The 21,202-nt window shown below is 42.5% G+C and overlaps 1 protein-coding gene across 1 annotated transcript in view; it reads right to left on the bottom strand.

The window, feature by feature from the left end:
* Positions 1–13,844: 13,844 nt before the first annotated feature.
* Positions 13,845–21,202, bottom strand: part of LIN28B (lin-28 RNA binding posttranscriptional regulator B) — an 89,697-nt gene continuing 82,339 nt past the window's right edge. Inside the window, exon 4 of the mRNA XM_078616213.1 lies at positions 13,845–14,016. Within this exon, the coding sequence (XP_078472339.1) occupies positions 13,845–14,016 (172 nt within the window). The remainder of the gene's footprint in view (positions 14,017–21,202) is intronic.

The following is a 21,202-nucleotide window of genomic DNA, read 5'->3' on the forward strand; positions in this document are numbered from 1 at the left end:
TTCACCATGACCGTTTCGAAAGCCAGTCGTCACCCCTACGGTACGAATCGCTTCCTGACGCTGAAAATACGCCGGAGAGCTTCCTCACAAATTACAGTGCCTCCGCTGAAAAACACCCAATTACAAATCACGCGAGCGACAGCACAACGCGTTGATATGCGTGGCAACGCGACCCATTGGTGGAAAACTGTTTAAAGAAAAAAAACAATGGTTGACCAGCAGATATTTGTGTACATTCACGATTGTAATTGCCAGCTCAGGAATAAGTAGTAAGCCTGTTGTACCAACTTTTCTGAAATATGCAAAGGTTTGTTAAAGGGCACATTCAATGCAGCTGTGGTAAGTTAAAATAGATGCAGATACCATCATCAAAACTAAATTAAAACTATACCTTTTATAGTTATTTTACCAGGTAAATCCACGTGACCACGAGGAGTGACATGCAATCTCCAAATATACAACAGGAGTCGGTGTCGAAACCACGACCTCCTGTATACCAGGCGAGGAAGTTAACATCTCACCACCGTGATATTTTGTTACGTAACAGATGCACGGCAAAGTGGGCTTCTTCTGGGCGCGATAGCAAGTAGTCCATGGGCCAGAGCAGAAGTCAGTACCACCTAATGTAGCAAACCCTTAGCTGTAACAATGTATTAATGGCAAATGAGTGGATTATTTGATAATAGGAGACAATTACTTTATTAGTAAACATGTCGCTTGATAACCCACTCATTTTAAATGGTCGTAATTCACCGTTATTGATCACGTAAATAAATTGGAGCCGATAAAGCTATACGCCACCTCAGGTGGTACCGACAAGTGAAATATCTGGCCTAGGCTCATGGACAAAAAAGCAGTTAAATGTCTGCCTCAGACTCGCTCAGTATGAGTAGTTTGGGCAGCAGGCTGTAACAGCTTGCTTCTTTCCACACATCAGTAACTAACTTAACGGCTGGATGCAAGCGATTAATGCTTTTGTGTTTGCATTGTCCTTGTACTGCTCGCCTTCTGGGTGTAGCACTGGTGAGATGATGTCACAAAAGGAGGCCGTCTCTGGTGCAGGCCAATCAGTTTCAAGGACTGCATATATTATCAAAGCATATTTGCGTTTTATACCACAAGAATTTGTGGTTGCGCATATTACGATGCCTGGCAATGGGTGTCTATTTGGGTGTCTTAACTTCTTAACACCTGTAGTTACACTCCTCCAGAGGTGTCGTCTCAATACCCATATTCTCTGCTTCTGTAGAACCCAGAAGCACAATTGCCAGCTTCAGTAAACGTTAATAGAGTATAAATTAAGGAATTTGCTAGATCAGTAAACACTGGATTATTAATGCCTGTACAAATGACTTTACATTCCAAAAGCCAAACACTGCAACGTAGCTGTAATACATGATGGCATATTTTTGTTTATGCTAAAGTATGACAATCCTTTTTTGTAAAGCTGTGCTCTTGTGGAATACTTTAATGTTGACAGCAGTGCACGACTTATTCAACTTTGCCCAATGTGCCATTGCCCATCATCATGAGTCGCGCGAAGCAGTCGGTCGTAGGAAAAGAGGTGGCAGCGGCGGCCGCGATTGGGGTTCATCTTTACGTCGGTGCTTTCGTCACCCTCCGCAGGGAAATGGCGCAAAAAATATCGCGGGGAGGGGAATTTATCCAGATGATTGCCGATGGAATCGCGGACTCAACAACGCAAGTTGTGCACCCACGAGACGCTCTCAAAGGATCAGCACTGTAATTGTATTTAAGGTTGGCAGTATTTTTATCGCTCACCCTGCTTATCATTTAAGACAAATGCTCGGAAACGCCATGGGGAAGGAACTTTCTGGGTTTTTGTTGTTGAATACTGCAAGTACAAAATACTGGTCTCATATTTTAGCTTTGAAGCCGGCAGAAAAAGCCCAGAAACTCAGACACATTCAAGTAACTTCAGAGATTCCTATGCCATTACCAAAGTACAAAATAACCACAAGTGAAAACATTTCAAAACCAGCCACAGCAAGCCAGGATTCTTTGGTTCATTGTATCTGCCCTATAAAAATGACCTCAAACTGTATGTTCATTATGTTCACAAAGACTATTGGGGGCACTGTATATTTAAACAAAGGGTAGTTTTTTTTTTACAATCTTTTTAAAACAAGGCTACAAATTTTGTTCTACTTTATAACTTGATATGGATATTGGATATAAAATACTTTTACAAAGATGATTACAAAGAAATTAAAACAAATTATACAGTGGAATTCAACATGGTGGTTTTGGCTTTTATTTGTAGTTTTTACACTTATCGTTTTATCTTTATCTAATCATACGAAAAAAAACTAAGCTAAGTGACAATCCTAAACGTCAGCCACGGTGACACACAGGTGATCCTTCATAACCTCGTAGCTGATTGGATTCTTCCAAGATAAATAAAGATTCTGATGCCTATGAGAAGCGTTTGTTTCCGATGTCTACAGAGCATACACACTGAGATGTCAGTACGTACAACACATGCATTAAAGCTCAACGTTAAGTGGTTATCAAAGTTATCAAAACGCACTAATAAATATTTTACAAGATGCCACATTTGCCCAAAAAGGTTTCCCATTAAAAACAATTCTCGCCTTAAAACAAAAATAAATCCGCATTTTGTATCAGGCTTGCAAACTGACCTTGTGTTTGCCTGTGCTATAAAAACATGAAAATTGCAACTATAATTCGCACGCACAGTCGCGGAAGTTCGAAAGCACACGAGCGCGTGGATGCTGTGATTTAAAATACGCACTCTCGTAAGGATTATCACAGTGCACATTCTTCCAGGCCACCGTAGCGCATTAAACAGAACCTTGGACTTACACAACTTCACGTCTAAAAACACAGCCGGCTGTATAAGGCACACAGAGGCTGCTTTGCTTTATTGCATCAAGTGATGAACCATTTCTTTCTCCGTGTATGGACCGTACGTTGACCTTCTTTCGCATCGTACGTACCCAACCGTGCGAATTGTAGGCGAGAATGATGGTTGCAGTGCATCACAGACAAGAATCCCTCAGCTGTCATTTGTATTGTAATGAGTGTTGCAAGCTGAAATCACATCTTGCTTATGTCCATATTTGCACCACTCCCACTAACCGAAGTCTCGTGTCCCACGTGTCTCATTCAGTACTCAAAACACCACCAGCATGGCAATACAATATTGCCCCTTCATGTGGAACGGAATCTTGCACAGTAACTCAAAAAGGCAGCTCATGAACACATGAAGATGGAAACACATTTGAAGACAAATAGGGCAACTTATTTAAGCCTGTGCTGATGATACACTATCGAAGGCAAAGTCCACAGTTTGCTTATATTGAATCAATACTGCTGGAATTATGCACTCCTCAGAATGCCTTGTGGCCAATGGGATTTGTAAAAACACTTTTTTACGTGAAGACAACATCACGTCTTATACGTCGGCTTTCATGATCAATATTACGATTCATAATGAGTTACGTTTGGGTTTGATCACGTAGGTATAATGCCAATCTTTAACTATAACCCACAACCACAAGACAGCCAACCAAGTCAAGCTGTCACGTGAACAAATATGCCACTTGATTCAGAAAACCGGAATGTTGAAGATAAAGCAAACATTTTAGTTTTTTAGATAAAATTGTCAAAACTTTGCTTGCTTTTCAACATTTCTCCGTTTGTGCCGGTACACCAAATTAATTGGTGCATTTGCCCGTGCGATGCGTCAAACCTGACTTGACCGGCTCCGTCGGGTACAGCTGAAAGCGTGAATTACATCAATGTCCGCTCCGTTTATTTTTGCGGCGCACTGTGGCAGCTATTGCTCGCGGAACGTTCGAGGCGACTCGCTGGCTCGATCGGACGCTGCTCCCGTCACACGAACGGGTTTAATTGTCTTTTATATTAAACCAGATCATCTGAGATTGGGAGAAATCCGGTTTAACTGGTTCTAAAAAAAAAAACCCCCGATGCCTGCCGCTGGAAAAATCGGGTTTTTTTTCCACCCATGTCACTTTGGCTTCCATAATCACACGTGGAGACCAAAACAAGAGGAGGGCTTCTTCGCCAATTCAGGCAAATCGCCCCCAGCGAAAATCTCGCGGTACTCAAATTGTAAACGTTGCGGGTTAACTCTCCAACACACCGGCGTGCTGAAGTAGTAACTAATTGGTGCGTTTTGTTTACGTGACAAACCTTACTAATTGGCTGTGTCAGGTGGTGGTGGGGGTGGTGGGTTTAATGGCACATTCATATTTACGCGATCTAACCCAAAACACATCTATCATGGATAATATTGGTCGCGATAGCCCGTGTTAACCAAACAAAATCCCCCCGACATTTTCATAAGAGCAATGAATAATATAGATTTGTTTAAATATAAACACTGGTCATATGTCTGGCATCAATTTAGTCTGCATTTAATCTGCATACAGCATTTTCAGCTACACAATACATAGGCTAAGATTAATTACTACAATTACCAGCAGACTTGACAGTCTGTTTTAAGTACGCGGCCGTGGATGGCAAGCGTACGGAGAGAGTTTTGGGCTCACAGAGTTTGTCGCATGATGATTTGTAAACTGCTCCACCTGTATATGGCTAAAAATATCAATGCACGCTTAGGGAAATGCAATCATTTTCTGTGGGGATGAGCAGCAGAAGACAATGGGAGGTAGCTTATGATGAAAGCGAGTTGCATGGTTTAGTGTATCGCATTAAAAACAGATTGCCTTGTTTACTATTTAATGAGGATATATTTGCACGGCTGTTTCAATTTCACCCAATGTTCCGATATATAGGTCACGTTTGAATTTGTTGATATTGACTTTATTTAAATTAGATTACATCCCGCCTTAAAAAAAATAATTTTGCTTACAACACAGCTGCTGGTGATACACAAAACACGAGTGTGTCAATGTTCTTATTATAATTAACATTATTTTCTGATTGTTGATGCTTGTTTGACCAGGAAATTTTCACCGAGTCCCAAGACTATTTTCAGGAGGGTCCTGCCGAATATTCGTAGCAGAGTGGGGGTGTGGGGGCGATGTTACTGCTATGTTATAATCACAATTTCAGTAACTTGGAGAGTAATTTTGCAGAATTTGCATATTTGGCCCATACCCCTTGCACTGTACGTAGTTTAATCATAATTGGCTTCATAAAGACATGGGAGCAATATTTGAGCTGTATTGGAGAGAACGCACCTTTTACAATACGACCTTGATAGTTTTACAACTACTGTGAGTACGCAAACATTTGTAAACAAATGGTAACATGTTCACGATTAAAGTAGGTCCAAATTCATTGCAAATGCCGTACATTATATTTAGATGACATGAAATACATTTTAAAACAAAAAAACACTTGATGGGAGATGCCATTGGAGATGTCATTTTAACAAACGTGTTCAGAGCAAAATTATATTCAAAGCCGAATAAAAACGCTACACAGTAAACTCGATTATCCGCGTGCGGTTTAGCCGATCTGCGGATTAACCGCGCACCTGAGATTTTGATATCAATTAATAACTCGTGGATTTTCCCTCAAGCCCAAATTAATAATCTTGGAAATGTTTATTACAAGTCACATGCTTAAACCGAACAAATCTGTGCTCCGCTTATTCCGAAATGCACGTACAGTAGTTGCATATATTTACAACAGTGGGTGGAGTTTGATTCATTTTGATTGGCGTGGCTCTGCTATCCACTTAGTGGGCCGAGTCTTCTGCACGGCAGCAAGAAAGTGTTATCACTGAGCACGCGTATCGATCGGTCAATCGTTAGTATTCATTCCTAATTTATGCATGTATTAGTGGGTCTGCGGAAAATGGATATTTTTGGATTATGCGCGATTTAGAATTATCCGCTTCCGTCCTCCCCATCATTAACGTGGATAATCGAGTCGACTGTAATTTCAAATTATGGACATTATTTCAAGCGGGAATTTAGGATACAGTACTGTATTACAGTAAGTCCTTTTTGCATGAAAATTAGACTATACCCGATAAAGCAACATACATCTTTTTTTAAACAAGCTTTACGGTGAATTGTATTTACGGATACTCACTCGGAAATATAACAGGGTTAATTTTTTTTATAAAAGAGGCGATTATTTGAACGTTTCTATGGCTTATCGATTATTGTACGATTTGTCCATTCTCGTTGAGGCCCTCATTTAGCAGTGGTTTGACGAAGGGCTGTACGTGTACGTACAGCCATCGTCGTTCATTACGAACCTTTTTGATATAAAGCGTTACACAGCGTGGTATAATATCATCAGCCAACGGCAACTGCAGAGCCAACTGGCATAACCCCATCATTGTGCTAGGTAAAAAATATTTTTAAAATGTGTTAACATCAAAACCATTCGATTAAATTTCAGGACATTTTTTTGTGTGTGTGCGAAATGCACACGTGAATTGTTCGGATGAACCAGAGCAACACGACAATGAACCATTCTCAATGAGCCTTAAATTATATTATTAAGAACGGCATGTCCTTTGGCCCGGCGGTCCCCGCAAAGAGTAACGGTGGGTTTCGAGCCCAGCGGGCTCCCTGATTAATACTGTGGTTGTGATAACCATAATAACACTACACGCCATCCGCTTCACAGTGCACGTTAGAAGACCCCCCTGGAGTAATTAGAACAAGTCTACTTGGCTCTTGTGTGCCGGTGTCATGCTCCAAATTTGCCAAATTCGAACAAAAATATCAAAAATTTACACAGAGCAAGTATCCCCCCCCCCACGTCCCCCTCACCTCCACCTAATGCCCAATTGCAGGCTGAGCCACCTTGTGCCCAGAGACATCTCCCACCAAGGGAAGCTCTTTCAAATAAGACGTAAGGCGCATATCGCTGTCAGATGCCCCTGCGAAGAGGTCCGCTCTGTCAAAAAATCAAATCGGTGTTATGTAAATATGGGGTGGCGATACATTTTTTAGATACCCCACTGATTTCCAATGCCCCTCTCTTACTTCCTACTCAACAGCTGATTGAGTATTGTGAAAGCGATGGCTCCGTGTCGCACGGGGGGAGAGCGTTACGAGATGAAACACGTGCGGTGAGATTGGAAACAACAATAAAATGTTGTTTCCTCTCATATTGTCACCTGATTATTTTACCGGGACATCTATAACTTGTTCGCCCCGTACATTATTTAAATTGCCTCCTGGTGTAATTGTGCAGTACCGACTTTGTTTTTAATGCCTATTCAAAACTGTTGCCAGAATGAGATTCGCATTGGCGCGATTTCACTTGCGTTGATCTTGCACTCGGGGGAGATCGAACCCCGGAGAGAGAGAGAGACGTGGGCCTCGCGATCCCGCTGCATCATTGCTACCGTCTCGTCCGCCGCCAAGGGGCGCACAAAGTCAAGCCACTCGTCCTGCGCAGGCGCGTGCAGGACACAAACGTCGTCGTGCACATTGGTAAAAGATCCGTTTAAAACTACTTCAATTTCCAGCCCTGAATATTTGCCAGCACAATCCCTGAGTAGTAGCGCACACACACGGTCCTGAGATTACACTTTGAAAAAGATTCGGTTATATATCAAGAAAGGACAATAATACAAGAGAGAGAGAGAGACGGCGCACGTGCGCACGAGAACGCACGACCACACGAAACAACACACACACCGCCGCCGTCTCTACACTTGCTGTGACGAGCAGCATCAGGTCACGCTTTGGTAGGAAATTCTTGCATTGGCGGTGCCGGCAACGGACGTCTACTCAACGATCCTAAACTTCTAATTAAGTCGAACGCGCCCCAAGATTCAGCACGCAACTCCCAGCACACAACGGTTAGCATTCATAATGGAGCGACCAAACACACCCCAGCAATTTTGTGACAACCCTCTCGCCAGAGGGCAAGAATTATATCCATGGAGCCAATGACATTTAACCCATCTCAACCAGCTACGTGTCATGTTTGTACCACAACGTTGCATTTTTATATCTTGAGCTTTGTTTTTGAATTCCAAGAATAATTAATCACACGCATGCTATAAACACAGATAATACTTTAAACAATATGGACACAGCATCAAATTCTAGATACAGCTCGCGCATACCATAATGCAACCCGCAAAATCTAAAATGCCACGTTAAATTCCACGTCATTAAAAATACTTGACAAAATAATTCTTTAGCTTTGGCTGAATTTGATCAATTTCCATTAAAATTTCCTTCAATGTATTCGTGTCTTTTCTTCATATTTACTTGGATGAGGAAGGAAAACACCATTAATAGATGTTACCACTTCCAATTCACGCCCCTACAAATGCAATTCTCATAAAAATTAGTTAAAAAAAAATGTGCATAACCTTAGACACTTTTTTGACTTTATAGAATGATATGGTAACCACGGACAATATTTTTTTGTTTTTAAATGTTTACCATTTCATTCCTCCCAATTATTTTTTAAATGCAAAAAAGCATGCTCAAGACTTATCCGTCGCTTAAATTTTGAAAGAAGTCCCCAAGTCGAATTTTAAACCGTATGCCCTTGATTTTCCCTCTCTTCATCACTACCGCGTACACTTTTGTTGAGGATGTCCTAGCATCGGCAGGGTGCGTCAGTCACCACACCAGCAAAGCAATTGGGCAGCAGAGCCATTCGCTCTCCATTCAAAGCTACCATCTCGCCTTGTGTAACACAACATCATCTGCAACGTGTGGCCAAGTGTACAGTTCCCCCGTGTTTGGAATGGAACGCGCAAGAGCACATTGCTGTGTTATCATACTCTTAGGTTTTTTCGGTAAAGTCACGTAGGTAAAAATAAATAGTAAAAATAATAGAAATAGTAATAGAAATAAAATAATAAATCACGACGTTTCGGAGGCAACACAAGTCTCCGTCATCAGGTGGGACCGTCACAGCTAAATTTACTGTATCAAGTGAGGCAAAATTCCAAGCTCTTAAATACAAGATTTATTATTTCATTTCTATTATTATTTCTATTATTTTTACCTACGTGACTTTACCGAAAAAACCTAAGAGTATGAATCCTTGCAGTCACGAAAGCTTCAGATCTACAATATGCTGTGTTATCGTCTCGGCAGCAACGTTTACAACAACCAGCTAATGGCCAGCCAAGTCTCCTTGACTCCCTTCGAAAGGACTATCTCCACTTTGAGACCTCTTATATCTGTCTCTGAGATAAAGGAGGCTACAATGCCATCGTCTAAGCGATTCGAACTTGCAAAGAACAGCCCGACCAGGGATGAGCCCATTCTCGTAACTGGCAGAAATTGTTGCTCTGCCAATAAGTTTGCAGCTTTCAATAACAAAGCATGCACATACATCGAGTCCGTGCACCAGAGCAGAATGCAATACAAGTTAAGGTTGCAAGACTTTAGCAGTACCGATTTACTTAAAACGGCTAATACGAGCGACTTGTTTCATAACCCGAAGTGGTAATCACGTAATTCACCGTTTATTGGTCAGGCCAAGGAATTGGACACTGCTAAAGTGGCATCTGGTCTGGGCTTGTAGACTGATCATGACATCAGAGGCGAAAGCCCCGTGCCTTGCTTTGGCAGCTCGATTAACAACGATCCCCCGTGTAGCCTTAACAGGCTGTTGGGGCAAGTGCTGTTAGCGAGCACCTATGAAGGCCAGAACGGAACACGAAGGGGTGGGTGGCCAGCACCACGTCCAGCCGCCTTTGTCTCCCTGGTAACGATGTTTTTACGCTCCGCACCAGGTACTCATTTGAGGCTGTCGACTTCGGGGAGGCCCAGGACCGGTTCAGATAATCGTCGCTGATGTTGGCCTGTGAGCGGGAATCGAGCCCGGATCGCCAGGTTCGTAGCGCAGCGCGCTAACCGCTGCACCACCGCTCGATTAAACACTGCCACACGCGCACACAGATGTTGTATTGTTGCCGCCTGTTTAAACAGGAACAAGACGATTTTTTTTCCTATTTTCTTTTTACATTCATATATCTTGACAAAAGCCTCTTTTGGCAACATTCATTCACAAATTTGCCATCCAACCTTTGGGAAAAAACTGAATGTGTAATAAAACAATATAAAAAACGTGAATCTAACGTTGAAATGGGTAAAACCACGATAGTTATATAAAAATGGCCTTTTGAAGAGAACGGCTTGTAATAATAATAATAATGTCGTATTAAAAGTGAGTGCCTGACAATGCTTTGCTCACACCATGAATTCTTCCTAGAGTCCAAACAATGGCACCCAGGCTGCTTAATTATGATATCGTAACTCAGTGTTTAGTACATTTCAGTAGTTAGCTCTAACAACCTTGCGGTCGTTAGCAAAAAGAAAAAAACCAAATCTGCAAAAAATAAAGGATAACAAACTTTCTATGTCTACCATAATTATATGATATATACATGTTTGAATTGTAATACGACTTTCAGATGCTAGCGTATGGTCAATGTTCATTGAATGGGTCTCAACTGTCAATAGACTTGGTCAAATGAACACGTAGGCTTTCGCGACCAATATTATCCATAAGAGGTTATTGGGTTAGATCGCACAAGTATAAATGTGTCGTTAAACCTGCCACATTTACCATTTGAGTACTAATTTTGTATGGTTTGAGGAAAAATGTATTCTCCCCATACAGGTTAGTCAGTTTAATGTTGTGGGTTTACTCTAACACACGGATGTGCTGAACTAGTCACGAATTGCCACGTTTTTTTTTCGCGACACATTTATATTTACGCAATCTTCTCCAAAAAACTCTATTATGGAGATTGGGTCAAACTGAACTTAACCACTGAAAAGCCCCAATCATCACCCGGCAGTGGCTGAAACACCACTCAGGAAGGAGAATGGTCCAATTGGGAGGAATAATATTTCATGATTTCCGTCAGCATTACGATGAGTGTTGCGATAAAAACAGTACAAAAATTATAAAAGTAAAAAAAAAGGAATGTACATCAAAGTTAAGCTTTCCTGCAGTCAAACTCACTTAACTTGTGTAGTGTTTTATATTTGTGACTTTCAACCAATAGCACTACCCCAGTAAACGTGCAACGTTGTTCCAGGTGTCAACCCAACGTTTCATGTTCACTGGGTTATGCGAAATAGGGAATGGCATGGGCCACAGTCTACACGAAAATAAAACCCCGCTGCAAATGTGTTGTTTTGTTATTCACTCTACAGTCTATTGGTAATTTTTGTAGATACTTAATACATCTAAGGTAAACGCGCTGCCGTATACTGTACAAGAAATAAGCTTGACTTTAGAAGCGCAATGGAATCCGTAAACGCGCTGACTGTTGTTCTTGCCGAATGTTAACATTCGCCGCTCGTTTAAGGATTGCTATGGTACGTGAATGTAAATGACGAGCGAACGCGGACACGCTACCGGAACCATTGTACCGTAACATGTCTGCCTTCTGACATATCGGATCGACACAAATGAGGAATACAATCGTATGTTTAAAAAAAAACACATGAAAACAGTAAAAACAATTAAAATAATGTGCTTCACCTCTGTTAAAGGCAGCAACACACAACACAGCGATAACGATTTCAAAACTTAACATTCAAGTTTTAAAATTCCAGATTTGAGAATTTTTTTGGTAAAAGTTGACACTGAGGTAGGATTGTACAAAGCCACGAAAACAAACAAAAACAACATTCAGTAGAATCTTGGGTCTTTTAGTTGCATGAGGCCTACAAAGCCTAGGCACTTTCCTGACAAGGTAACCTACCGAGGGCCTCTACTGGTGAGCATTGAAAAAAATCTCCTGCCCCTCGGCCCTGGGCCTAAAGCAGCTTTATTCTTGAGCCAATAGTGACGCTCGATGATGAGAAACCAAATCCAGGAAAAATGTACAGTACTCACGCGGACTACAGGTTGACAGATGTGAGCACTTCAGCCCGTCCCCAAAACCACACAGTACTCAAGCAGAAATGTAACCTTCATGCTGTTAGGCTTCAACTGCTCATTGAAATAAATGTACCTCCTGTGAATAAAGGACTCGTTTGAAATGTAACTTGCAATTGGCTTATGAAACCCACACGCGATCACACCGATTTGCAGTCGGCTAAAACCAATGTTGTACGCCCCAAAGGACTAAACCAAAAGTTGTTTAAGGGGGTTACGCAGAACATACTGGAGTTACAATCAAAGCAAATTAACTTTTTTCCTTCCTAGAGCCCAATATATTGATGGTTGATATTGATGGTTGTCAGTCACCCCATTTAGACCCCCACACCCCTTTAGCCAATTGCAAGCAAGTTTTGGTTTGAATGTCCCGCTGCAGAGATTTGTGCAACGTTTCACCACGCAAGCAGTCGATGGTAAATTCTAAATGACATCTCCGCCGTCACCAGAAATTCCAAACGGCTATGGCAGACATCAAACATAACGCTAACACTGTAGCTATTAAAAATGTAAACAACTTGAATGGCTACATCAAAAGTAACAATCGCCTAAAGATGATCAATATTTTCAAATAATAGTAACCTTGGTTAGTATTCTACGTCGTACACATTTGTATCCGAAATATAATATTCGTGACCTGTAAGTAAAGAACTGCAGTGTAGTACCGTAATTGACATTTGTTTCGTAAACTGACAACAAGAATAACAATTTTCTTTAAAAAATCTGTACATTATTGTACATCATTATTGTGCATGGCAGCAGCCATGTTTTCAAGATAACACCATTCAAATGAGGTAAACTGTAGGTTGTGGTTACGCCACCGGCTGGACTACAACTGGGCAGTGGTCAAACGGAGGATTGGCGAAACTGTGTGAGGAGGGTGACCACTGCGGGACCCTCCATCGAGGTACGACACCGCCAAGAGGTACCCGTTAAGCATGCCACCATAGAGGCCTTTTGTCGTCTTAGCAAATAATAAGTAGCTGGTTCACGAAGATCACCTCCAAAAACAAAACAAAAAACGATTGAACCTGAAAGTAAAAATAACTAAAAGTCGAATTATGTTCTGTTTTTTTAACTTCCCTCCAAACAAAAGGACCTGGGTTCTTACAAAATACTCTGAAGGTATTCAATATAATGCCCTGTCTTGTAATATTATTTGCCCCACTTTGTAAAAATCAATTTGTTCGGAGGCAATGATCAATATTTGATGATGAAGTAATAAACTTAGAGATTTATATTAATTATTTTTTAAAAATGTAAGCCTATTTAAAAAGTTTTGTAACACGTCATTTACCCTCTATTAAAACACATCTGGTAAGAATATTTTCCTTGTTAATCCTAATGTACTATCTCTAATAAAATGATTGAAATCGTAATCTTCATTATATTTTGAATACTCGTCATTGATTAGGGTTTCTGATTGATTGTTACCAGGGACTGTTAGGTCAGGGTTAATTTAAGATTCAACTCTTAAGACAAAGTGTTAATTAAAAATTAGTGAACGTATTACTTTGAGGTTAATTATGAATACAATGACAGGTATTTCACAATTTTATGTTCGTTAATTAAGGAAGCGCCAATTAAGAATTGTTAAATAAGCACAGACCCTGGTATTTACTGATATGTCAAGACTAATCCATACATTCCATGTCCTTCAAATAGCTACGAGGATAGTAGCATTATAAAACCAAAGTAACCTGCAAAAGTCGAACTCTTGTAAAACATAAATACTTAACAAAAATGCAAAAAAAACGATTTCCGAAATAAAAAAAAAATTAAAACTTCAAAAAAAAATGTTTACTGAAAACACGCACACACAGACACGCACACACATACAGACCTAGAAAATCTTTCTAAAAACACAAACGAACCACCATCATTTTGGCAACGTTGAGGGTTTTCCCCACTTCTGCCAGTGGGGTAGGGGGGGGGGAGCCGGGGGGTGGAGGTCAGGGGGGGGGGGGGGGTCAGGGAGAGTGGCCCGGTCCGGAAGAGGGCCCGGCTGGAGGGCCTCCCGCACCCCGAACCGGGCAGTTGGCCATCATGTGGCTGGTGCTCTGACAGAAATGGCACTTCTTGGGCTGCGGTGGCAGGGTGCACTCCTTGGCGTGATGATCCAGCCCCCCGCAGTTGTAACACCTGCCAACGGCACACCAGCGAGAGGGTTCATAATTATCATCATGATCATCATCATCATCGTCGTCGTTGTCAGCCATGGTCTATGCACTGCTGGATAAAAGCCTCCCCCCCCCCGCAAAGTTGTCACCGTTTCTTAAATTATCAAGTATTATTATTATTGACCGACGTCAGCTGATTTACAAGAACGGCCCCCGCGGAGGACCTTTGTGAAGAAGAAAAACCGAGGTGAGAGCCGGTGTATAAAATCATAACGTTGCAGAACACAGAGCAGCGAACACCTTCGGGGGAATATAACAGTCAATATAACATTCCAGTCGCGCGCCTCTCAAGTAACACTGGCGGCCGACGACGCGGAAATATATAAATATATACAGTGGAACCTCGGAGATCGAACGCACCAGAACTCGAACAAATCGGTGTTCGAACGATATTTCCGAACATTTTTTGCCCCGGAAACTGAACGAAATTCGGAGGTCGAACGGGCAATCGAGACTTGAAAGAACCTGTACGGCTGGGACGCGTATGGCCAGCGTGCATGACACTTTCCCAGACAAAGGTTTTACCACCTCCTCCTCCTCACCACCTTCCACTCAAGCCATCAACTCTCCTTACTACTGGTAAAGTGAAGTTCAATGTTCATTCATTTTATTTATTCTATATATTTATTCATTTATTCCATTTATTTATTGTGTTTCTTGTTTTTTTGTATGATTTTATGCATGTAATTACTGTAAACTTCGTGTTATCCAATACACCGGTGTGCTGAACTAGTAACCGATTGGCATGTTTTGTTAACATGACAAACAGTATTAATTGGCTGTGCTGGGTGGTGGTGGCAGGTTGAACGACACATTTCTATTTACGCGATCTAACCCAAAGAAACGTCTATTGTGGATAATACTGGTCGCGAAAGCCTACTACGTATTAAACACTTTTTAACTTTGTCGGCAATAACCTTAGTTTCTGTTAAGTACTGTACGGTATTTTGTTTATATTTCACAACTTATTTTCAGTGTTATTATTGCGAATATCGTATAGCTATATATATAGAAAAGGGAAACTTGTGAATGTGTGTCTGTTCAAAATGTTTAGCATACTTCCCGACATGCTACAAACTTGAAATTTGGCATGTGGGTAGCTTTCAGACTGTACACAATGGTAAAAAGTATAAAAATAGATTTTTGTATTTTTTTTGGGGGGGTGGGGGCGCAATAATGGATATATTTTGCACGCCAAATGAGCGGTGACGTCACATCTGTGATGTCACCCGCATGCGGCAGCGTCACGCAGTGTGCCTGCTGACGTCACGCACCTCCCAACCCTCCACGTAGGCCGTGTATTAATCCAAGACAAGAATCCAAGTCTCAGTTTTATCGTAAAAATTTTGAATTTCCATTAAATACGTGCTTAACAAAAGGGATTTCTGCATTCTTCCGTGAGATTAAGTATTGGGGCCGACATTTTTCCCCATAGGCTCGCATTTTCCAAATTCTATATCGTGGAAACCAACGGGAAAAGTAGGAATGGATAAATACGGAGTTGCACTTTTCAGACACCTTTTCAGGAACGAAACGGTTCGAGGGACGACCGTGTTTGCTGTTCCGTCTCCGATTGGCACGGTTGGCAACGTACGGTGTGAAAGAAGTTCAACATGCGTGCATCACAACATGGCAGCGATAGTAGTAGCCCCCAGTGATCGAGTTCAAGCGGGCACTTGTCGTGAACGCTCTTGTCCAGCAGAGGGCACAAGATGTCCATGCAAAGGGATTTTCGCTTTAATGGAAGCGCCCAAGTACGACGTGCGGATGAGGCGGTGATAACGACGATATAAGGGGCCGTCCATAAATGACGTCACGCGATTTTGGACGATTTTTGACCCCCGCACCTCGTCACACGGCGTCACAAAAAGTCAGACTCCCCCCTAAAATATGACGTCACAAAGCTCTGCGCCCCCCCCCCCCAAATAAAACATGCTTCAAATCGATTTAAACTATTGTCATTGTAGTGCGTATTACATGTGGCGCTGCACTCTGATGTTGTAGGAGAAAACATTTATCAAAACATCTATTTAATTAAGTAGAACGTGTTGTCTAAATGTATTTAAAGTTGCGCATTTTGATGTGACGTCACATTTCTCAACCCCCCCCCAAACCCTCGTCACAAATGTCTGACCCCCCTCCCCGCCTAGGTGCGTGACGTCATTTATGGACGGCCCCTAACGAGCAATACCGGTGACTTCCGTTTCACTCCACAAAGCCAACAGTTAACAATATTTAGCAATGAACACCCAGTAAAGCGTGCAACAGGAGGTCGGGAGTTCGATCCCGACCCTGACGCTTGCTGTATATTTGGAGTTTGCACGTTCTCCACGTGATCGCGTGGTCTTCCGGTTTTTCTCCTCCTCGTTTAGAAACATGCATTGAGATTATTTAGATTACCTTGGCGCTATAAATGTCCAAACGATGGTTCCACTTTGTTGAACTATCATTTGTGGCCAGGTCACTTCTGAAAAATAAGTTGACACCTCACTGGGCTTTGCCTGGTAGGATGGGGATGGGCTATAGTTGTATTTGTGTGTGTGTTTGGTGGATTTGTTTAGCTTTATTGTACTTTGCACTCCTATCGTGTTTTGTACTGTTTGTTGTTGTAACGTTCTTACCCCGTGCCCCTACTGGACATCTGTGAAAAAGAGCTTTATAGCTCATAGGATTCATACTCTTTGTTTTTTTCGGTAAAGTCACGTAAATTACTCTCACTTGATACAGTAATTTTGTTGTGACGGTTCCACCTGAAGACGGAAGCTTGTGTTGCCTCCGAAACGTCGTGATTTAATTTTTTTTACCTACGTGACTTTACCGAAAAACCAGAGTATGAATCCTTGCAGTCACGAAAACTTCAAATCTAGAACTCATCGGATTCTTCCAGTATGAACACATTCAGATTCAGTTTTACTGGGTAGTGACGAACAACCTTGTCTGCACAACAGTGCCCGCTACACACTCGGTTCCTCAAATTAGCACAACAATATATATCTCAACATGTTGGGTCAATGACACTGCGGCGGTAAATGGACAAGTACATCACGGGTGACGTTTCAGGCAATGGCCCTTCCTCGAAGCACATGAGTCAAAGTCGTTCCATGTCGTGAAGTCGTGACGTAAGACTGGTTATGTACAATTACACCAGTACAATAACAACAATACAGTTCCTTGTTTATCCAGGAAAGCCTCACTGAGACTTTAATGCTTATATTTTTAAGAGGGTCCTGATTTGCGATGTTTGGCCAATGCCACGTGTTTGACGGAAGGACCAGGAGTCCCGAGAGAAAATCCATGCATGTGGTGGACGGGGGGGGGGGTGATAATCCTCAAAGCAACGGACGTGTGGATTCAAGAATCTCATACTGTACTACTATCACCAGGAAAACCTCAGCCCAGGCCTACAATACCGAGTATTCTGCAGCAGTCCACCATCCATGTACTAACCAGATTGAATTCTGTTTAGCTTCAGAAGCTCTGATGCGATCAGAGGCATTGTGGAGATGGCTTAGACAACATCTTAACTCCAATTAAACAAAGTTGCCGGGCAGCATTTTCTCTCTTATTTTAGCCTTTGGTCATTGGTATGGCAGGGTCAGGTCTCATCGACAGAACAACGAATTTTGACGTCCCTATTTTAACCGACCACCGACGGGGTGGAGGGATATGAAGAACCCCAACCGGGATCGAAACTCACGAAACTTCCAATTGAGAGCCACTTGCTCGAACCACCGCACCAGCTCAACCCGAACACCACACTGCCACGTTACCAAATCGTAAAAACATACGGCTCCAGGATAATAACAATAACAGTTCATTACAGATGGCGTAGATATAAAAAAAACACGATGAAGATACTCTTTGGTTCTGTCGGTAAAGTCACGTAGACAAATAATAATTGATCACGACGTTTCGATCGCCACACAAGCGATCGACCTTGTGTGGCTTGTCTTTACCACCTGAGGACGGTCGCTTGTGTGTCGATCGAAACGTCGTGATCTATTTTCCTACGTGACTTTACCGAAAGAACCAAAGAGTATGGATTCCTGCAGCCACGAAAGCTTCAAATCACTATTAAGATCGTCCGTCAGTTCAGGATGGACAAAGTAATTTTCCCCAAGCGCAACTGTACGGCGGAATTTAGCAATAAGTTATCACTTGTGACCCACTATCAATCTATTTAGTGTATATTTGGAGTTTGCGTGTCTCTCTCTTTCCTCTTGGTCGCGTGGATAATTTCTCCGGATCTTCTGGTCTTTCCCCTCCGCATTTAGCAACACGCCTTTAGAGTATTTGGCTGCAATAAATGTCCACATGGCAAGCCACTTCGTTGAGCTGTCGTTTGTGGCCAGGTCACTTCTGAAAAGAGCTGTAACACCTCAGTGCGCCTTACCTGGTAAAATACGCTTTTAAAACAGTAACATTTCTATACTTTTTTGTTTTTTCGGTAAAGTCACGTAGGTAAAAAATAAAATAAATTAAAATGAAAACAACTAAATTAAATCACGTCTTCAGGTGGAAACACCACAGCAAAATTGCTGTAGTGAATCAATTTTGCTGTGGCGGTTCCACCTGAAGACGGAGGCTTGTGTTGCTTCCGAAACGTCGTGATTTAATTGAGTTGTTTTCATTTTAATTTATTTTATTTTGCACCTACGTGACTTTACCGAAAAAAAAAGTATGGATCCTTGCAGTCACGACAACTTCAAATCTAGAGTTACATTTCTGCTATTGCGTATGGCAGCAATACGTCCAGAAGCTAGACGTCAACGTCGAGGTCTGCTGGCCACGATGAGAGGGCTTCAGGAAAGAGTTTGTGTCGTGTTGCTGCTCCTCCTCCTGCTCTGCATTGAAGGAGCGGAGACTTTAGTGATTTACTCTTTGGTTCATAGTTAGAGTTGCATGGCCAAAGTCGCACACGACTGTGGCTTGTCTTTAATGTGTCTCCGAGTCTCTACGTATTTCTACAGAGACTCTGTGTGTCTCTCTGTGCATCTCGATGGGGTTACAATAGGGTCCATAGCTGGGGTTGCATGGGTACAATCGCACCACTGTGGCTATTCTCTTTAATGTGTCTCTATGAGTCTCTACGTATCTCTACGATACAGTCTCTACGTGTCTCTGTGTATCTCGATGGGTTTATTACACGGTCCATCGTTCGCATCGCATGGCCACAACCGCAGCACCACTGTGGCGGTGTCTTAAAAAAATGTTTGCGTTCACGAAGGAGATCTGCTCATCGGCCTGCTGTTGACGTTCCGATGCGACGGGGCTAAATTATGAATTGATCATGAGCACAAATTTCACGGAGGAAACAAGCAGGGGGCAGTGATGTACTCGGGAGCACGCACGCAACTTTTGCACGCGCTGAGAAACTGCCGCTCGGACCGAACGAGAGCGAAACGGGGGCCCAATCGGGTCTGAAACGCGACGCCTTCGCAGAAAAATCGTACGTAGTATGAAAAAACAAGAATAGGTTTTATCCTTTCTGGCAATAAAACAGGTGTTAAGATGTTCATGCCTATCAACCCATACGGTTTACTCCATATTCTTGTACAGAGAAATTGAGTTTTCAGGTCCTTATGGCGTACAGCCGTTTCAATACGGGCAAATTTTTTTGTCAATTTGTTTGTGTTTCTCCGTTGTGATGGCACTTTGTAGGATGAACGTTGATAATTATAAAAGGTACGGGGTGACCAATAATATCTGAATCTGTCTGTAATAAGGTAGGCACTGATAAGGGGTTGACAGGAATGATAACACTAGTCAACAACAAAAAATTCTGGCCTGGACTTTTGCAGCTGTTTTAGACTAATTTCAGGGTGCTGATTCCAAATCTGATCTCAGATTTTCTCTATCACATCTCATGTTTATGCTATCGGCATACCCTATTTTCATTGATTTTACCCGAAATTAACTCTGTCACTTATGATTGCAAGTTGTTGCGAGTCAGTGACTGCTTTAGTGTTAAAATATGGTGCTGTATTTTTAGGATAGTGTGTTTATAATATCATTTTATGTAGATATCCACATTTATTTAATATTTTTCTTCTGCAGTTTTTATTGAAAATGCAATATTTGATATCTCAAAAACCTGATGTGATAGACAACAACTGATGCCAGATTTGGAATCAGCACCCCAAAATTACCTTAAAACCGTTGGAATACCTTATGCCAGAAAAAGTGTGTTGACCAGTGTAAGGTATGACAACTGAACGTATGATGACTTCAAGGCACACCGCCGTCGATCCGTCGCTTCAAAGCTGCGCGAGGGCGGCGTTTGCGGAAAATCGCCGGCCAAGTTTGGAATGCTTCACCGATGAATCGCTCCCCCACCCCACCACGCCAGCCCGCCGCGCGTCACTCGGCAGATGAAGCCACTCCACGGCAATTACCTTTGTGGCAAACAAAAAAAAACCACGGGACCAGAAGAGGTTTGAGAACTTAAGGTTATTATGCGACTGACTCATATCCGTATATGCAACTTCACGAATGGAAAGCAATTTGTGAAGGCGGGGAAGCAGTTGGGGGGGGGGGGGGGGCACAGCGGTGGTGGTGGTGGTGCGCAATTGTGAGCGGTGATTCAGGCTGCCGCTATGCCGCGTGTTCAGGAGGACACCACCGCTCTCTCTGTTTTTTTCTTGCTTAAAAGAACTTTCCTCAAGGGTCCAGAGTTCACGCCGGCGCTCGTGCACCGGCGCCGCAGAGCCTCGGTGGTGTTTACTTGTGCTCGGGGCATTAAAACGGACCCATTGTTTGACCTGTTTGGAACACCTTGATCATTGTCGTGGCGGGGAAGAGGCCTGCAAGCTGATTAGGGTTGGTCGGAACACTACGGAGAGGTACGGGGGGTGTGGGGGGGGGAAACACGTTTTTGTGAACATTTTAAAATATCCACGAGGATTAAAGTTCACTCCACCAAACGCGTGGCCAGCGTTGTTGACCAAGAAAATGAAACCACAATAATGTGGACTTGCAGTGCGCGGGGGCCGCTCGCTCGCTCGCAAAGAGAGCGACTGATAACACGCGCAGTGAGCCGGTGCCAACGATTGCTCAAGCTCTGCGGTCCTCTACGTACCAAGCTGTTCTCAACCAATTCACCCCTCTCCCGTTCCGAGATGACTGCAAGTTGCAGGGTGGGTGGGTGC

This window comes from Lampetra planeri, chromosome 50, assembly GCF_965212315.1.
Source record: "Lampetra planeri chromosome 50, kcLamPlan1.2.h2, whole genome shotgun sequence".
NCBI classification, from domain to species: Eukaryota; Metazoa; Chordata; class Hyperoartia; order Petromyzontiformes; family Petromyzontidae; genus Lampetra; species Lampetra planeri.